The sequence below is a fragment of the Apostichopus japonicus genome, chromosome 8, assembly GCF_037975245.1.
Source record: "Apostichopus japonicus isolate 1M-3 chromosome 8, ASM3797524v1, whole genome shotgun sequence".
Lineage (NCBI taxonomy): Eukaryota > Metazoa > Echinodermata > Holothuroidea > Aspidochirotida > Stichopodidae > Apostichopus > Apostichopus japonicus.
This window is the reverse complement of record NC_092568.1, coordinates 5,547,429-5,565,652: the sequence shown is the minus strand read 5'-3', so window position 1 is coordinate 5,565,652 and position 18,224 is coordinate 5,547,429. Positions and strand designations below refer to the sequence as shown.

At 36.7% G+C, this 18,224-nt stretch overlaps 1 protein-coding gene across 5 annotated transcripts in view; it reads right to left on the bottom strand.

Moving 5' to 3' along the window:
• The window catches only part of LOC139972133 (uncharacterized), a 70,874-nt gene that overhangs the window by 35,710 nt on the left and 16,940 nt on the right, over window positions 1-18,224 (bottom strand). For 3 of the 5 annotated variants that reach the window (XM_071979095.1, XM_071979094.1, XM_071979096.1), the window contains exon 2: window positions 3,621-5,350. In XM_071979095.1, coding sequence (XP_071835196.1) covers window positions 3,621-5,144 — 1,524 coding nt within the window. In that variant the 5' untranslated portion in view covers window positions 5,145-5,350. Of the gene's footprint in view, window positions 1-3,620; window positions 5,351-6,086; window positions 6,281-13,008; window positions 13,187-18,224 lie in introns of those variants that run through there. The other 2 variants (XM_071979098.1, XM_071979097.1) reach the window with 2 other exon arrangements.

Here is an 18,224-nt window from a genome sequence, read left to right as displayed (position 1 = left end):
TACAGTGTTTTTGAGCTGCCTGAGTTGGCTCTTCCTGTAATGTATAGTACATGTGTGGTCAATATGCCAAGTCTGCGCAAACCAGAATACATGCTGCAGTTTTTATTCTCTTATTATCACAATTGCTGTTTGTTTAAAACTGTGAAACTGAAGTGAGGATTACAGTAATAGATAACCTTTAGAATACTGTGCTGAGGAAATTCAAAAAATATCCAGAAGGAAACAAGTAACTAGTCCCCTTTATTTCTTGTCTTATCAAACTAATTCAGGATGACCTCAATTAGTCTGAACTTCTAACTTATGACATGAACAATATCATTACACATGTCACAAGGCTGCATGCATAACTTTCACTGATAAAAATAAAGAAAACACTTTCATCAAACTGTGCTGACTGATGAATTTGCAGCAACACCAAAGTTGAGTCAAATTGTGAAAGACCATGGATACTCCTGAGATCCGACAGTGTGATAATTGCCGATAAAAATATGACAACATTTGGGGATTTTATTATTGGTGCAACATTAGATATAACATCAAAGCTACAGTACTGTGTAGCTGAATGTAGTGACATAGATACTAAACATTATATAGTTCTTAAATTAATGGACAACCAATTTATTTTCAATGACAAATGAATTCACACTCAGCTCAAAGTGATCTCTTGGGACTTGAAGCCAAAACAGTGTTTCTCACGCTACCAGTGCCACTCGCTAAGGCTGTGCTACCATGATAAATTTCATCACTGGGATAAGGGTAAAACTCAGGGCTAGGTGCTTCAATTATGCCCCAGTGGAGGAGGGTACAGAATTTGCTAGGTTTGAACGGCAAGTTTGTAATTAATAACTGCTGTAGACAATCACTGCTTTATGGGAGGGAGCAGTGTAACATGAAATGCAGTGTACAGTAAGAGTTGAAAGAAATGATTTAAATTTGCAACCATCGAAGAGTACCTCGACTGCCTGACATATGAAGTTCTACCAGTATACGCACAGCTATGTGGTACGGTAATCCTGAATTGTGTTTTTTGACTCGATAAGAGGGAGTAACGTCAATAATGGTCAGAACAATCCACAAAATGATGACCATTTCAGTAAGACTTAAACGATCACTGAGGTTATCCAACGGGTAATATTAATGAATAGTCTTGTATCACAACTACACAACTATGCAATACACAAAACCACTATGCAGGGTACCAAGAATTACACTCTACGTACATGTGCATTGTGATAATGTGAATCCTACTTTCACTGTACTTCTGTATGGTTGAGGCCTCATTATATAGCATCTCCTATCTGCAATCTATTGAACCTCTTTTTTTAACTTTTGTGGTAAAAAATCAAACAGTCAAGACAATGTACTTTCTAAGTTGCAAAAATTTTAGCCTAGTCACAGGGAGTTACTCAAACGACAAATTCAAACAAATACATTTCCATGTTTTGTGTACAAAAGAGTATCTGAGAAACATGCACAGGGAGCTGTACTGACAGTACCTGCACATTTTTAGACTTTATGCAATGTTATGCAATCTCTTTGCAGTTTTTTATCATCACGTCACTTTCCCTCCTTCTCTCTCAAATAAAGTTTCCATAGCTCTGAGCTTCAAAGTTCCGAGGAAAAAATGGCGTCATCTCATCTATCTGATCATCTATTTGAAGTCCAGCGAAAAGGTGGCCACTGTGTAGGGGGGGGGTGGGGGGTTCTGTAGGTAACATTGTCTTTCAGTATTGCAAACTGAGGTCAAGACATTTGATGGTCGCATCAATTCGAATACTATTTGGTTCAACTGATAATTTTATACAAGTATATGTATGTAAACACAGGACACTATGGTTTGGTTTGAATTTTCGATTCCTCAAACTCTTTGAATGAGCCAAATGTATTGGTAAAAGAAGTAATTCGTCATTGATGGTAGAGTTAGGTTTATTGGTTGGCTTGAGTTTATAACTTGTGTTTATAACTTGTGTTGATCAATGGATGCGCTAACATGTTACAGGAGGTATTGTCTCTGTATTTGACAGGTTATTGTTGACCAGGGTAATATTGTGATGTGCCTTGAGAACCGTTATCGGTGGATATGTCTGCCCTTTATACATCTTCAATATTATTATTATTATTACAGTTCAGCGTACTTTGTGTAGAGTTTATGACTGACGCTTAAACAAAGCAACAATCATCGGGTCCAATATCTCATCGAGAGTTGTGGTTTCGATGCATATTTTATGCTTTCTATTGAGAGCAAGTGACACTGAATAATTTACAACCCTCACTGCGACAACAGATGTATGCCTCATAAAATGAGTACTTCTATTGTTCGTAATGAAACACGATTAAATAAAGCCTTTCTCTGACCGGTGCATGTTTGAAGATGAAACTGAGGATTCATCAAAATAGAAACTGATTCAAGAGTAACGCTGCTACAGATTGTAACAAGCATCCCAAAACTAACCTGGTCTGGATATTTATGAACAACAAGTTCACCATACCTGTCTCCCCACAACCTCTGCACTCTTGATCTATCATGCCTAGCCAAAACAAGATGGTAAAAACCCAACAATGTGCAGATGATGGCTAACAATTCCGCAGATCATTCGAACCAGCTAACAATCTGAAGGCAAAACCAATTTCAGGCACATTGTGGTAGAGTGAGATTGCTAGGTTGGTGAGGAGACAGGTAAGCAACGAAACAAATTACATATCACAGGTCATCTATATGGCTACAGAACAGCATGGTCACTCTGGTTTAAATTTCAGTAGATTTTGATGATACATTAATTATACATGGAGTATGTACACCAAACGCCTGAGGAAAACTTGGAAGTGTCAAACCCTCCAGCAGTGGTACAATACCTTCCAACATTTAGCAATTTTCACAACATTGCAGGGTATTGGAGGGAATGTATACTACAGTACTGATCTTTATGTTGTACCAATCTTGTGCAGTGACAATGAACTAGTTATTCAATAACTCCCAGGTGGAATGAATTTATATTTTTATTTAGTTTTTTTTCCCTTTCAAAAACTAACCTGATCATATTTGATCACACTTAAAGGGGGATAGTTGGGGGTAAATTTTAGTCTTTTTCATTTCAATTCTTACATATTGTTTTCAAGGTATAAATTTAATTTTGAGTATGAAATTGTTTTGTACCAATGGTGAACTTGAGACAAACAAGTGTGAAGTCATAGAGTGCACTGACAAAAATTGCTTTTTTTTGCTTTTCTTTTTCTTTTGAAAGGTTTGCATCCAGTTTTCTACTTTAAACTGGGAAATATCATACTATGAATACACCACATACCTTTACAGTGAAGTTGTAACCAGGTCTACAGTATCTTATCCAAGAGAAACAGCAACAGGATGAAAAGTAAAGCAAACTAAATCATTAAGTTGTAAGTGTCCAACTATGACTTCACACCATGTTTGTTTCAACTTCACATTTGCTACAGACCTGTCCCAATTTCAACTATCAATGTATTTCAGCATCACCACCTCCCCCCACCCCCCCCCCCCAACACCTCTTATCCTCAAGATTTGACTGCTACAGTATTTGCCATCTAGGAAACATTGCATATAGACTCAGTCTGGAGTAACAAAATGAGAAAAGAAAGTTACTCACTGCTCTTGGGCTCTCTTCCCTGACCTGCTCTTCTGCTGAATCGGGATCCTCCGAGTCAAGGTTTGAAGTTGAACTTGAGCTGGAAAGTTTTCTCTCTAACTTTGATTTCGAAGACGAAGGCAAGAGAGACAATAAATCACGTGCACTTGTTGGCTGTGCATCTGTATTCTCATCTTCTTTTTTGACTTGATGTTTTGTGTCTTTCATTTCCCCTGTGGGTACAGACGAGGGAGTGAAGGAGGAGGAGGAGGGTTGGGCAGATGCAGCGGTCTCCTCCTCATGCTCACTTATCACCACTGCTGGTGGAGCTACCACGCTGATTGGTTCAGATAGTTTTCTCGTGAAAGATAGAGATGTGGCTGCATTTGCACCGTCCAAACTTTTATACCTGTGAAACTTTGAGAGAAGTGATTCAAAAGTTGGCGATTTCAGAGGCTGTTTTAACCTAACCGTGAGCTCTGATTTTTTCAATTCAACAGTTTGATGATGTGAAGCATGAGGCTTTTGACCATGTCCAACAAGTTTCAAGGATTCCTGGAAGCCCTCGTCCGGAGACTGTAGGGGTTCTCTTAAAGACGGATTGACATCGTTTATTCTGACATCTAGAGCTGGGAGACGTTGAAGGAGAGGTCTCTTAGTTGGGTTTCTATGGACACGCTCTGGTTCACTTGATGCTGAAATATCATGAAAAGAAACATCTTCATTGGAAGAGTTGTCCAGAGATGAGGGTGAACTAACAGACAGACCTACTACACCACTATCGTGGCTGCTGGTCCTCCTTGGTCTGCCCGGCCCACTACCAGGAACCATCAATAAATCCTTATCGTGAACTTTGGAGTCTTCCATTGTTAATGTAGGGGAGTGACATCTGGTTGGACTTACACAGCCTGGACTGCTGAATCCAAAGCCACTGTTATAACCACTACTTGGACTTGTGCAGGGAGAAGACAACACTTTGCTGGTGGGTACTTCCATGCACTCGCTCTGTGAATTCCAAGACAACGTCGACGACGAGTCTTGAGACCCTTCGATGACTAAAGTTTTTAAACTGACCGAGCGTCTGTTGAGGAGAGGAGACGAATCCTCCTCCAGGTCTGAATCATTCGATGAAGATAAATTGCTGGCCGAGAGAGACCTCAACCTTCTCAACCTGTTCGCTCGAGAATCCAAAAGTTTTTGCTTTTCGGCGTTGCAGGACACCTTTTTGCATAGGTCGAAAATGCGAGGAGACACTGGTCTAGCCGTGACCTTCACAACCGGGACCCTCTGCTTTTCCGGAGGTAGCAATTTTTTGGGTACATGATTAATATCATGATTCATGACATCCAAGAAAGAACTGGTTTTGGTCATCGTCTCGGAGGACAGGTCCGAATTATCCTGCCTCTTTCGCGGAGTAGTTGTTGTCACGTGATTGTTCTCCGCTCCAACAAGTACAAAATAGGATCCACCTTGACTGGTCCGTCCTGTGATAGAAGCTTCAGGGGGTGTTCTACCAGTGTGAGCATTATTTCTTGTCGAACTCATGCCTACCCTCCACTTCACAATTATTTCCTCTCGCTCTGCATTCTTTTCTTTTCGCTTTCAAAAATACCAATTGATCAATATTTCCTAAAATTATCTACTTTGGCCTATCCTCTCAAGGTTAATAAAACGTGAGTTACAGCGGCACATCAATTAATGGCGACTACCTTTCTGTAAGAACGTCAAAGTTACTACCAGAATCTCACCACCTGAGGGAGGAAGAAGAAATTGAAAACTAAGTGAATTATAGAGTTGATGTAAGCCTTATGAAAGCTGTTCACAGCCATTGTAAGACTATGAACCAATGGGATTCAGTTTTGGTTATTTTCTTTTTTTCAAGGAATAGCAAACTCGTCCATCATCTCTACAACAGTGATAGAGATATTTATGATGGATAAATCTATGGCCACACCGACTAAAAACTTAATCGGCTTAAATACCAGACTCAATACTCTTTTTGTTGGTATTTAAGTGATAATGATAGCTGTGGTAGAAAAGCTTCTATCTGTGTGTTTCTTTTTTACATGGTACAATTAAACCTCTGTATGTTGTCAAGTGGAAGCAATGTTGAGACATACTACCAGTGAAGAAAACACTAAGTAATGATGTTAGTTTAAAGGGAAATATTAATGATAAAGTATCATTTTACGAGATGAGCCTGTCCATCTGAAAGTCAATGTAGATCAAGTTTTTTAAAAGCCACCATCCAAACTGAACAAGAGCCAAAGTAAAATGACCACTGGCACTTAGGCGGAAATACATGTCCATCAAAACCTTTCAATAATCTTTGATATTCTTATTGTTTATCTCTGATTGAAATATGATTTACCAATTGGGAGTATTTATTGTCAGCAACTTGGAAGTGATTTGCACATGAACAATGAAGACATTTACCGTTCAACTGCAGTAAACAATGATGTGATGTTACCCTGTTGCCATACATACCTGCATGAATAATACCAAACTATTAAAAGTCCATATTCTTCACAATAAACTTCGCTACCAGGATTTAGTATTCACCTAGCATTCCAGTAAATGTACCGCAAACAGTTTGACATATAGTAATCAACTTCTGCCACCAGGAAATTCCCCATCTTAAACGATATTTGTCTTCCCTGGTAAAGTACTGAAGAATTCCAAGCAACACGCACATTGCTACATGTATAACACTGTTACAGAACAGCTAGTTTTACACTTACCCTTTAGACAAGGGCTTACAGTAAGTTTCCACAACGATATACATGGCCAAACGGTATTTGCAAGGTCTGCTGGAATTGAAAGCACAAATCCTTAAGTCCTCCTCTGTTACTTTCACTATTATACCTAGTTATCAGCGATAAGTTCCATTCATTCAACAAGACAGAAGTAATTGCCTGGATTTTATGACACAGCTACGTAAGCAATTATCACCGCAACAGAAATCTACATAATACTGTACTCTCTCTTGTGTATACACCTGTACTGTACATGTCTGTAATTAACAGTTTTGAAACCACAACATAAATAACACAAATTTTGGCATAGGGAAATTCAAATTAATGCATTTATACCTCCTCTTCATGAGTGAATCCCGACAGGAAGTTGACAGACGACTCAAAGATCGAAAGAAACCTTCGAAATGAGTCAAATGTAAGGATCTTTGCTAAATTGTCATGTTTAAGAACCAGTTTCTACATACTCCCACAAAGCTTGAAAATAGCAACTAAAAAGCTTCCCCAATTCTGCTGTTGTAAAGATAAACAAAATGTTCAGTTTTGTAACAAAAAAATTCTAATTTATATTATAAAATTCTTTAAAAATGTCACTCTGACTAAAGTCTAACAACAATTTTAAGTAGTTGAGACAAAATTCAGGAAAGTATTATTGAAACCAGTTAGCAGATATGTTTGAAAATGCTCAAATTTATGTCCAATACAGAGAGATGACCAGACTTGTAATGTGTAATGTGAGTTCAATGTCCCACATACGTTTACAAACCCACGAGATACAGGATGCATCGCATAATTCTGAATGAGGGGCCTAATGTAACACCCCACAAGTGTTGGCTTCTTTTACACTTGTTGAATTAGTTAACTAAAACACAGATTCATATATATGTAGAATTTGTCATACAGTAGTTATTCGTAGAGGAACAACTACTCTGGTTCACACATGAGTGAGAGATATACACTCTTTTCAAAATTTCCATTCAGGGCTCTACTGGATCAACCTCTTTGCTACACCAGTTTTTTATTTGTACTTTGTAACCTACTGTATTTTTACACCTTGAATTAAAATTCAAGATTAACCTGTGAAGTTTACTTTGAAACCACATACTGACTACACACTGTTTGAAAGTTTAGCAACCACCAGCAAAAAACCCGACTTGACTTGCAGGAAATATAAAAAAAAACTGCATCAACAATAACCTTGATAAATTGACTGACCCAACTGGACCTGTAACCATGGTATTATTACTTCCAGGGTGAGACTAAACAGTGGTAGTTCTTCTGTACTACTTAACTTCATTACCTCTCATTTATTTACTTAACCAAAGCGACGAAAATGTCAGAGTGCTTGAGGAGGGAACGGCTTGTTGACATTTGCTGGTTTAACTCCTCTTTCTACATATAATCTTTGAGACCAAACAAATACATATCCTTCCAATAATCAAATAAAATTGTCCTTTTGCCTCTCTCACTATCAAACACAATGTTGTCAACTTACTTCTGAATTTACTGAGCGCTCACCCGTAACTTATACATCTTAATTAGTACCGGGCGAAAGCCTGAGAAGACCACCCATATTCCCTGATAGTTACAATCCTCTACAAAGTTTTACTGCATTATGCAATGTAATTTAAAGTTCATCATAACCAATTAGTCAACCTCTTAGCCCCACTCTTCCCCCCCCCCTCCCCACCCACTCTCCCTACCTCCTTAACACAAGAGAACATGATAAAAAAAACTTGTAAAATGTAGCCAATACTGTACTTTACCATTCCAACATAAATATAACAACAAGTTAACCACCATGAACACAATTATTGAAATTTGAAAGAATATTAAAGTGCCCCTCTTTTGCAGTATTTTCTTGGTAACAAAGATCTGAACTTGGTCCCTTTTTAGTTTAGAGCTAAGACAAACCAATAGCAATTAAAAAAAACTACTGGATAACAATGTAAGACTTGCTGTCAGCATAAAATAAAATGACTTGACAGATACAGCTTACAATAGCTTACAACTGTTTCAGCCATAGATATAATAGGTCCAGATGACTAAATCACAAAAAGTATCGTGTTAAATAGTGCACATCTACCATGAAAGCTTTTCTTTAAAGTATAACCCCCTTTTTGTTGGCAATTTTTTGATTTTCTGATGTCATATATACTGTTTAGCAGAATCCTTGGTATTAAAAGATGTGGGAACCTCCAACAAGTTGAAATCTGTTGAAATCTGACATGCAGGTTATGTTTTTAACCTTTTATTATGATATTCAATATATTCTCTGTGACAGTGTAATGCATGTCACAACAAGTACTCTAGCTGTGACACAGTGACAGTAAAAGTTAATGAAAATCAGTCGTCCAATTCAGGTCCAACATTTAATTGTATTCAACTGTTTTGTAAATTCTAGCACCTTAGTTCAACTGAAAAAATTCACCAAGATTTTATCAAAATTGTTAGTAATATATTTGAGTGGAAGCCCAACTCGCAAGCATACACTAGCTGACACCATATTTGGTTCGATATTTCATCTTCTCCATCACTATCGCAATGATTGCAAAAAAGGAAATTGCAATTTTTATGAAACAGAAAGTTCACAATATTTCAGGGACAAACGAAGAGTGATTTGATATGTTAAGGTGTTTTGTACAGGAATAATACAATCAATGTCAGTTTCAGCTGTTAGATTCTGCTTGCAGCCTTCATTTACCAATATTTCACAATCTGATAGAAATCACAGTTTTTCATTTGACAAACAGGTCTGTCTAATTCAATGGTTTTCTGGAACAGAATGGAAAATGCCATAAAGGGAAACTTTAATTTAATTTACTCATGCAGCAATCGACTCATTAGTCCTCTTATTTAATAGAACATAGTTTTTACAATAGGGACAATATATTCATTCAAGATATGTTTACTGGTGGTTAGAAAATAATTCTGTAACTTCCCATATACTGTCAATACAGTACAAGTCAATGAGTCTGTCAAATACTGTAGCGCAATCAGAATATTTATGAATATACCATAGGGATGAATCAAAACCTCCACATTTGGTAATTCCCAATTTCTCCCTTGGGTAACAGCACTTCTATAGAGTAAATGACTACAACCGAATTAAACAAAGTTTGGCCAACTTTTAAACCACGTTTAACTCTTTCGGCCACCTAAAAAAAGCATGCATGAAAATATCTAAATATCACAAGTTTGCAGCGATCATTTAACTCAAGAATCAGTTTTGTTAATGCTAAGTAAGAATTATCAGTACTTGTAGGGTACAACATGTTGGGTTTCAATATTAATAATTACAATAATGACATCATTATCAGTTTATAATTTGCTATATTGAGCTGAATTCAAATTTTATCTTCAATCCTGTTTTCAATACCTCATAAATGTTAGGAAAACAGATTAAAATAACACTCTAACATAGCATGTTTAAAAAACGTACAATATAAGGCCCTACAGAAATAGGTTTGCCAATTGACAGGGTTGCTCACACACTTTTCTGTTTGAAAAAAAAAACTATAAAAAAACTGTTAGCAAACTGCTTATCCACTAAAGAGCCTGTGTATAAGAGAATGTGTAAAAGTAAGATGGCCTGACGTTTCGATCCTAGCAGGATCTACTTCAGAGGCTGCTAGGTTCGGAACGTCAGACCCACTTTCTTTTTTGAACAGCAATTGCCCAATTTTGACATTGTACATACATGATTTAACACATCTGACATAGATTTCAATGTTTATATCTATGTATAATAATTAACTAGATTAGTATGAATGAATAAGCAATGCACAGACTGATGAACAATCAGAAAATCATAATTTAATCACTGCTAAAATGGGTGGAGAAAAGTTGGTCGATTGATTTCGAAAGGAGTACAGAAAAAGGTTGTACTGTACAGGTATACATTTCAAATGGTTTGTGGAAGTCTTCTTACCTCATATCTCAACTTTGACATTTCACAGACAGGATGTACTACTTGGAAAAGTTGAAAAAGTTGGAAAAGTTTGATGCATTCATCCTATAGGCTAAAAATAACCCAAATATGATGGAACTATTTCAAAAGAATGTCGGGTGCTAAGACACGAAAACACAAAAAATGTGTATGATGTTTGTCTTTGAATCCTACATCTTGTTCCATGACCAGTCTGAAAATTGTTAACCTGAATATTAGTCATCGTTGATCTTCTTTTATATAAAAAACCAGAGCAAATTCCAAATCCCACCAAATGTCACCAAAATGTTCCCAAACTATTAACAGAACACAATTCTCATTTTCTGCAAGATATCAACATGCAGGAGAGTCTCTCCTTGTGCAACCCTATATTTTAATCTTTGTTTATATAGAGACATATTTTTATCTTTGTTTATAGAGACATGAAAGCAAGGTTACACATTGATAGCAACTTTCGGCAAGTATCCGAATCCTTTGAAGCTGCGGTACATGGTGTGCCTATTTAATACTAACAACTTGCAAATTTCAAAAGTTTACAATGTGCTAATAATCCACTCAAAGGGTATTTTTTTGTTTTAATGAGCTCTATCAAAACTATCACAAAATGCTTTACATTTCTGCAAAATGGCATAAAATGATGCCAAAAATTATCCCAACAAACAGCTGTAAAGTTAAACTACCTACTAACTCAAAATAAATCCCAATCATAGGCTGTAAAAGTTAAAATACCTATAAAATATAGTGACAAATATGTAGATTAAGAATCTTGTTAATGAAAAGAATAGCCTATATAAAAATACATATAGAACAAACTTTCGCCTGTAGTGTACCACCTTATTTTTGTGGCTTTGTTGTAAAATATATATTCCCAACACATTGTACAATGTGATAAGAACAGTACCTGTAGGCAAGTGGTAAGTAGCAAAATAATAAACCAGTAGTTCATGTTGGCAAACCTGAAATTGAGTGTACAGTACCAAAATTGACAAGCCCTTTCTCAACTCAGCCCCTCAAGATTGTCTCCCCCCTCCCCACTCCCATCCCTCCACCAGTCCTTATTTGTCTTTCCCTTCATCTCCCCCCTCCCTCCCTCCCGTCCTCCTGTTTCTCCCTCAGACACAAATAAATCACACTAAATACTACTCACATAGCAGTACTTTTAAAACTGTCTGTAAAAGTATACAGTACAGTACTGTACCTTCTGTTGCTCTGATGTGAAATATAGTATGGATTCAAGAAAGTACGACAAAAAATACAACAGTCCCATTGTCATTGAATAACCTTGGGCCAGAAAATTTGTAATAACTAGCTGTGTCATAATTTGTCATATAAACTTCAAATGACTGACTTCCATGGAATGAGAGTTGTTAAAATCGATGCATACCATTATGAAAGCTTCCTGTAACCTCTGCTGACAAACAGAGTCTATCCTTGAAAGGTGTTGTTGTCCTATCATTGGAGTCAAATAACTGCTTTTGTTCTGTTGCTTTGTGCACAGTATTCTGCTGTTTTCATGTTTAACCAGAACAACAATTCTCCTAATGGGTTTCTTGCCACAAGTGTACAGTAATATCAAAGCTGAAATTCTTTTACACAGCAAAAAGCCTTTGCTTCTGGCTTTTCAAGGGGATTGGGTAGTTAGTACAATGATATCATTAAGTTTTTAAACTTAATAAGCTAAGTACTGTAACTGCGGGCTTGCTGCAAATCATCACATCAAAACCATACTGTACTGTATACAAACTTTACCTAGGTTAAAGATTCTTGGGAGAAGATACTCTAATGGCTTTCACATTTTGACCTCTGTAGGCTTGACCTCACCATAAACAATGTTTTGGCCCATGTTGACCTCACATAACCTTTGACTTCCATCAAAAGAATGCTTTTAGCTCATGATATGAGCAATCAATCTACCATGCATGTACAAAGCATTCCATTTCCATGTCAATAGAGGGCAACAACATTCTTATTCATGAGTTTTTATCAATGTGAGTCTGATACCCAGTATCACACCAATTTCCAGAACGAATGAGTACAGAAGCACAATAATTGTTGTTTTACGTGACTTCCTTACTATTTCTCCAAAATGTGTAGATGAACCACTTTCTTTGGCTCCACTCCAACCTAGACAACAAATGATCAGGTCAAAATACACAGAAATTGCATGATCATTCATTCATTCAATCTGAACTTTATTACTTCAGTCAATTTTGAAATAAACAACATAGTCATACACAGCACATGATAATTTCATAGAGAAAGAGACTAAGGAATGCCCACTTGTAAGAAGCTTGGAGTAGCTTATAGACGTGAACACCCCTATACAAAATACATCACAAAGTTTGTCCATGATAACTAGAAAAAGCTACTTTAATAATTGCATATATATACACCCCTATACAAAATACATCACAAAGTTTGTCCATGATAACTAGAAAAGGCTACTTTAATAATTGCATATATATACACCCCTATACAAAATACATCACAAAGTTTGTCCATGATAACTAGAAAAAGCTACTTTAATAATTGCATATATATATGAGATATCTCAATCTTAAATTTAGGGGGATAAACCCTGCCAGTCTGCACACGACAAACAAGAGTTGCCTCCTAAACATCAGCCCTGCAGTAATGTATAATATTAATGAACAAATTCATGTTTGGTAAAATGTCTGTCAAAGTTGACAAAGGAACTGGAACTTACTCTGCATTTTACAAATCTCCTTCATGATTATTGTTCTGATCAAAGGACCATCATACCATGAAGAAATTTCACAGAATATCACAGGATAGTGAACATAAAACGCTTTATTTTCCTTGATGGCTGCTTCGATCTTTAACATCGCCTGCAGTATTTGCGACAGCTACACAGATAAAACTGTTACTTCTTGACATGGTAAACGTAACACCAAGATTTATATACATATATATATTCAAAAGCACTTATCCAAACAGCCTAGCATGAGGCAAAGTCCAGACAATTTTCTTGTCCAATACAATTCCACATCAGTACACAAGCTGGTAGTTGAGGGGGTTTACTACCTGACTGCATGCAGTAAAGATATGTCAATGCTCCCTATAGCAGAAACAGTAACGTAAATACAATTCTGTAAACAACGATTTGAGTAATCCCATGTCAACTTTTAAAGACAACAATTTTTGCCCCCCCCCCCCAACATGAAAAACACCTTTTACTCCTTATTTATGGTCACTAAAGCAAAAAAAACCTTGTAATATTTATAACAGAGAATTATTGCATTTCAGCAAAATTTAAGCCCATTCATCAATTATCCATGAAAGGATTTCTCAAAACCGCTTATTTTACTCAGTACATAGTTTGACTATATTTATTACACACTTTATTACAGTGCATATTATAAAACTTACTGGTTTATATATTTACGAGTGACCCGCTTACCTGTCTCCCCACAAACGAACACATGGGCGTGAGTTGCACACTAAAAACAGCTCCCAAACTCCCTTCCCTATTAAGAAAAGAATACTTATAAATCAGGCTGTAATAGGCTGTTGAAACGCTTAGCAATCCAATAGGATGTAAAGAAGGTAATAATCCAATGTAATCCGGGCAGTTTTCGAACGATTTGAATCCACTACGAAAACGCATGAGTAAACACTTTGGATGGCAGAATGAGAAGGAAGGGCATTGACCGGAAGGGACCGGTCACTGAGGGTGCACAGTTTTAAAAGATTACCAGGGCATACTAGACACGGTAGAATGAGGTGCAAATGTTGTGGGGAGACAGGTAAGCGGGGAACAAAGTAAATATCTAGAAACCCTCTGACAATTGTTAATCCCCAGAGAGTAAAAGAAAAAAAGGTTAACAAACACTTCTACGGAATAAATTTGGCTCTGACATATCGTCAACTGACTAGATTTAGAACATCAACATTGTTGTTTATCTTTTTGAGCTCTAGTCAGTTCTGGCTTTTAACACCAAACAGTATATGTAATATGTCCATAATATGAATTGATTCAGTCAATGAAGTGCCCTACTTTCGTCTTATACATCAACAGTCACAAAAAGACACAGAAAAAAACACACACAGACAAGAACTGAACAACTCCAAACCTTTGTTTTAACTCAACAGAGGGTTCTGTCATATCTGTTCCACCTACCGTACTTACACGAAGCACAACAATACGCAGTCTATAACTGCAGATCATAACGCTTCCAAGAGTTCATTATGGCTAGTATACAACTTTGTTTGTATACTATCATTGAACAATTAAAACATCATTATTACATTAAAATTGAGGCAAAAAATGTATCTGTGTTGAACTAAACACTTAATAACTTGTTAATATGGAGCAGCCTAACTCCAAATGTCTTAGAAGCATCTTACCTCCTCGTAGATATCTCAGGAACAACTAAACTCTGCATAAATGTCTTACACTTAGGAGCAGCTAAACTCTATAAATGTATGAGGAGCAACTTACTGTAACTCCATAAAGATGTCTTGCTCTTAAAAGTAACCAAACTCCACATTCATGTCTCAGGAGTAGCTTAACTCTATATCTATAAATGTCTGAGAAGCAACTTACTGTACTGTAACTCCATATAGATGTCTTGCTCTTACAAGTAACCAAACTCCACATTCATGTCTCAGGAGAAGTTTAACTCTACTGTATATCTATAAATGTCTCAGGAGCAACTTACTGTAACTCCATATACAGTATATGTCTTGCTCTTACAAGCAACCAAACTCCACATTCATGTCTCAGGAGTAGCTAAACTCTAAATGTCTGAGGAGCAACTTACTGTAAGTCCATATAGATGTCTTGCTCTTACAAGTAACCAAACTCCAGATTCATGTCTCAGCCTGAGCAACTAAACTCTTTGCACTATGTATACGTTGTAGGAGCAGGCAAACATCGCAAACTGCAGATGTCCCAGGAGCAACCTAACTGCTTTCCAGATACAGTAGATCTGTCCTACCAGAAGTAGGAATCCATATAAAGTAGATGGATTCAACAAAGGCAACCAAAGTCCACATAGTTCAAACCTTTTATAATTGAGCCAATCAAATGTATGCTTACTTTACTCTAAACAAAAACCAAAACTTGACAAACTTTGTTTTATGGGCCAGGTTAACATATAAGAATATTTACATAGAATAAGTATGAAATGCGATGATTCCTTACAAGATGACATAGCCACCAAGTACTGGCACCTGTCTGGCAAACAAACCTTGACCTTCAAAAGAAAACCCTGAGAAAAGCAAAGGGCAACCTTCTAAACCTATAGGGTTTGTGGATCCTATTTTATTACAGAGCTGTACTACAGGATTCAGGCATCCCATTATGTCATGTTCCAGTACACTGTATACTAACTGCACTGTAAGATTAATGTGTAGTATTACAGTACTGTACATGAGCCACATCTGCTTCCCTCTGACAATGCAGCCACATAGCAAATCCACTACCTGAAGAGTGGTCTCATGAATACTAAATTGCCAACGAATTGGTCAGATGATTCACCTTAATGATCTGAATGGGTGTGTCAGGGGATGGGGGAGGGGGGGGGACCATGGACACAGCATTTAAACAGGAGAGGGGAAGAAGGAGCAGGGGAGGGAAAACGATATAATTTTATTTCTGACTGGAAAAGGTTTCCAGAGAAAAGAGAACGTACAAAAGGCACAAAAGCACCAGGCTTGTCCCTCCATCTCAGAACTGTTACTAGTGTTTGAAGTATTAGGCTACTAGCTAGCATAATATACAGTAGTAACTGCCAGTGTCAGCCACAGATGCAATCTGTTTAACAAGCTCTAGGTCTCCTTGTCTCAGTTCCTTCACTGTGTGTTCAGGCTCGATTTGAAAGCAGTCAAGTCCAAATGCATCCATGTTATCTTTTTTTTTCAAATATTCCAGAACCCGCAAAGTTTTTAAGAAAAAATTGACTAGATATTGCCTTAGTTATCGTGAACAGCGCGTAGAAAATGTATGTGTTGAAATGCGATATGTGGCTCGCTTACGTCACAAAACAAGTGGTAACTGTCAGAATTCAAACAAAATGGCCAATGCCATGGGTGACAATTAAATCCATTTTTAAGGTTGAAAGAAATGTCTTCAAGCATTTTGTGTTGCTCCTGTTGAAATGAGGGTACTGCAAAACGGTTTATTTCCCCTTTTATAGAAGGTACAGTACAACAGTGCACACAGCAATTTTTCTCAGAATCTTACAACTAGATGACATATTTTGATTTGTCCCTATTGAGCAATTGCCTTTAAAATTACCCATTTGTAATTAAAAATCATTCATCCACATACAGTTTAGAATTTGTTATAAAAAGCTTTGTAAATCAAAATCCATAATTTGTTCCTCTCAAGAATTCATACCACATGTACATTGTTAACGTTGACACTGACAAAGGCTTTTTTTTTTAAACTGCCTACCATTTTAAGAGGCAGGAGGCAAGAACCTTGCACATGAAAGGGGTTTTCAAAGGTGTTGTATGAAGGCAAAGAAAGTAGACAGGTCTTTACTATAGGTCTAGATTAAAAACTTTGAAAGATATTTTTTTTTGACAGAGATTGACTTTAAAGAGACACTAGCTTTAAATTGTAATCAATTTAGACTTGAAAAACATTGTAACAGAGATAAGACTTAAAAGAAATGTTATCTTCAAGTTTCATGATTCCAATTTGAGTTTGTTGTTTCCAGATACTTAGTTACTGTAAGTAGTTTCTTCTGGTTTCCTCCAGTTTCTTTCGGAGAACCGAATGACATTAGTCATTTCCAGTTTCTTCCATGATTCCCGAAGAAACAAGATTCTTCCGAAAGAAACAGAATCCTGAATGGGGTACCTCTTTATATTATAAAGTAAAAAAGATTTATGATGCTATAAATATTTAGTTACTGGTTACTAACTGGTTATTCCAATACAAAAAATGTGTGTCCCACAGATTTAATGTGATATAACAGTTCACTCTCTCATTTGCATACCTGTGAAGAGCTTGACTCAATTTCACCTTTCCTGGTACAATTATTGTGCATAAGCAAGAACATTTTTGCTCCTTCGGTGACAAAACACAGTTAGTGGTCAAGTCAAGACGTAGTTTGAATAAAAGCCTTATTTTCCACTTATAATCATTTGCTTTTAAACTACAAAGGAGTCTTTTCTCCTCTTCAAAATTACCTCCTCTTCAAAATAACCTCAAGTGGAAGCAGTTCCTTGAAATAGACTGCAATGCTACAGGGAAATGCAGAAGTAATTCCGTATTCTGAATATCCATTAGCAAAGACGTCATTGCAACACTAACGCAAATTTTAAGATGCCACTGTACCATATGAGTTCACTTTAAAAACAAAGAACCTGTAAAAAATGGAATGAAAGCTGAATTCTATGCTTCTCTTGAAAGTTCTGCTGTTTGATGAGTTTTATAACACGGAGCAACATTTTTTAAATACAACTGTTCCTGTTTTTTTCTTCTTTTTTTTCTTTAAGGTAATGTTTAAAGGTTAAGTCAACAAACTCATTCTAGTGATCATTCTTCACCTTGACAAGCTGTGACAGCTGAATGGAAAATGATATATATATTGCAATTTCAGAAAAGTTCAAATAATTAGATATATTGCAATTTCAGAAATGTTCAAATAATTAGATATATTGCAATTTCAGAAATGTTCAATTAATACATCATGCCTTTGTAAACAAAGCAGAAACGATCGCAAAGATTCCAAGCACAATCACATCTTTCATAGATGTGGTAAATGGGTCCACCTCTATACCAAGTTGCTGTACAGAATACAAAGAGGACGTACCTATTTCCCTATCAAATCAATATCACATGTCTCCCTGTTCCTTGTTTCTAGTCCCCCCCACCCCCCCCCCCCTCCTGCAAAGATTGAACCCTCTACCACTGCCTGTTGCTATAGCAATGCACTCTCTTTCCAA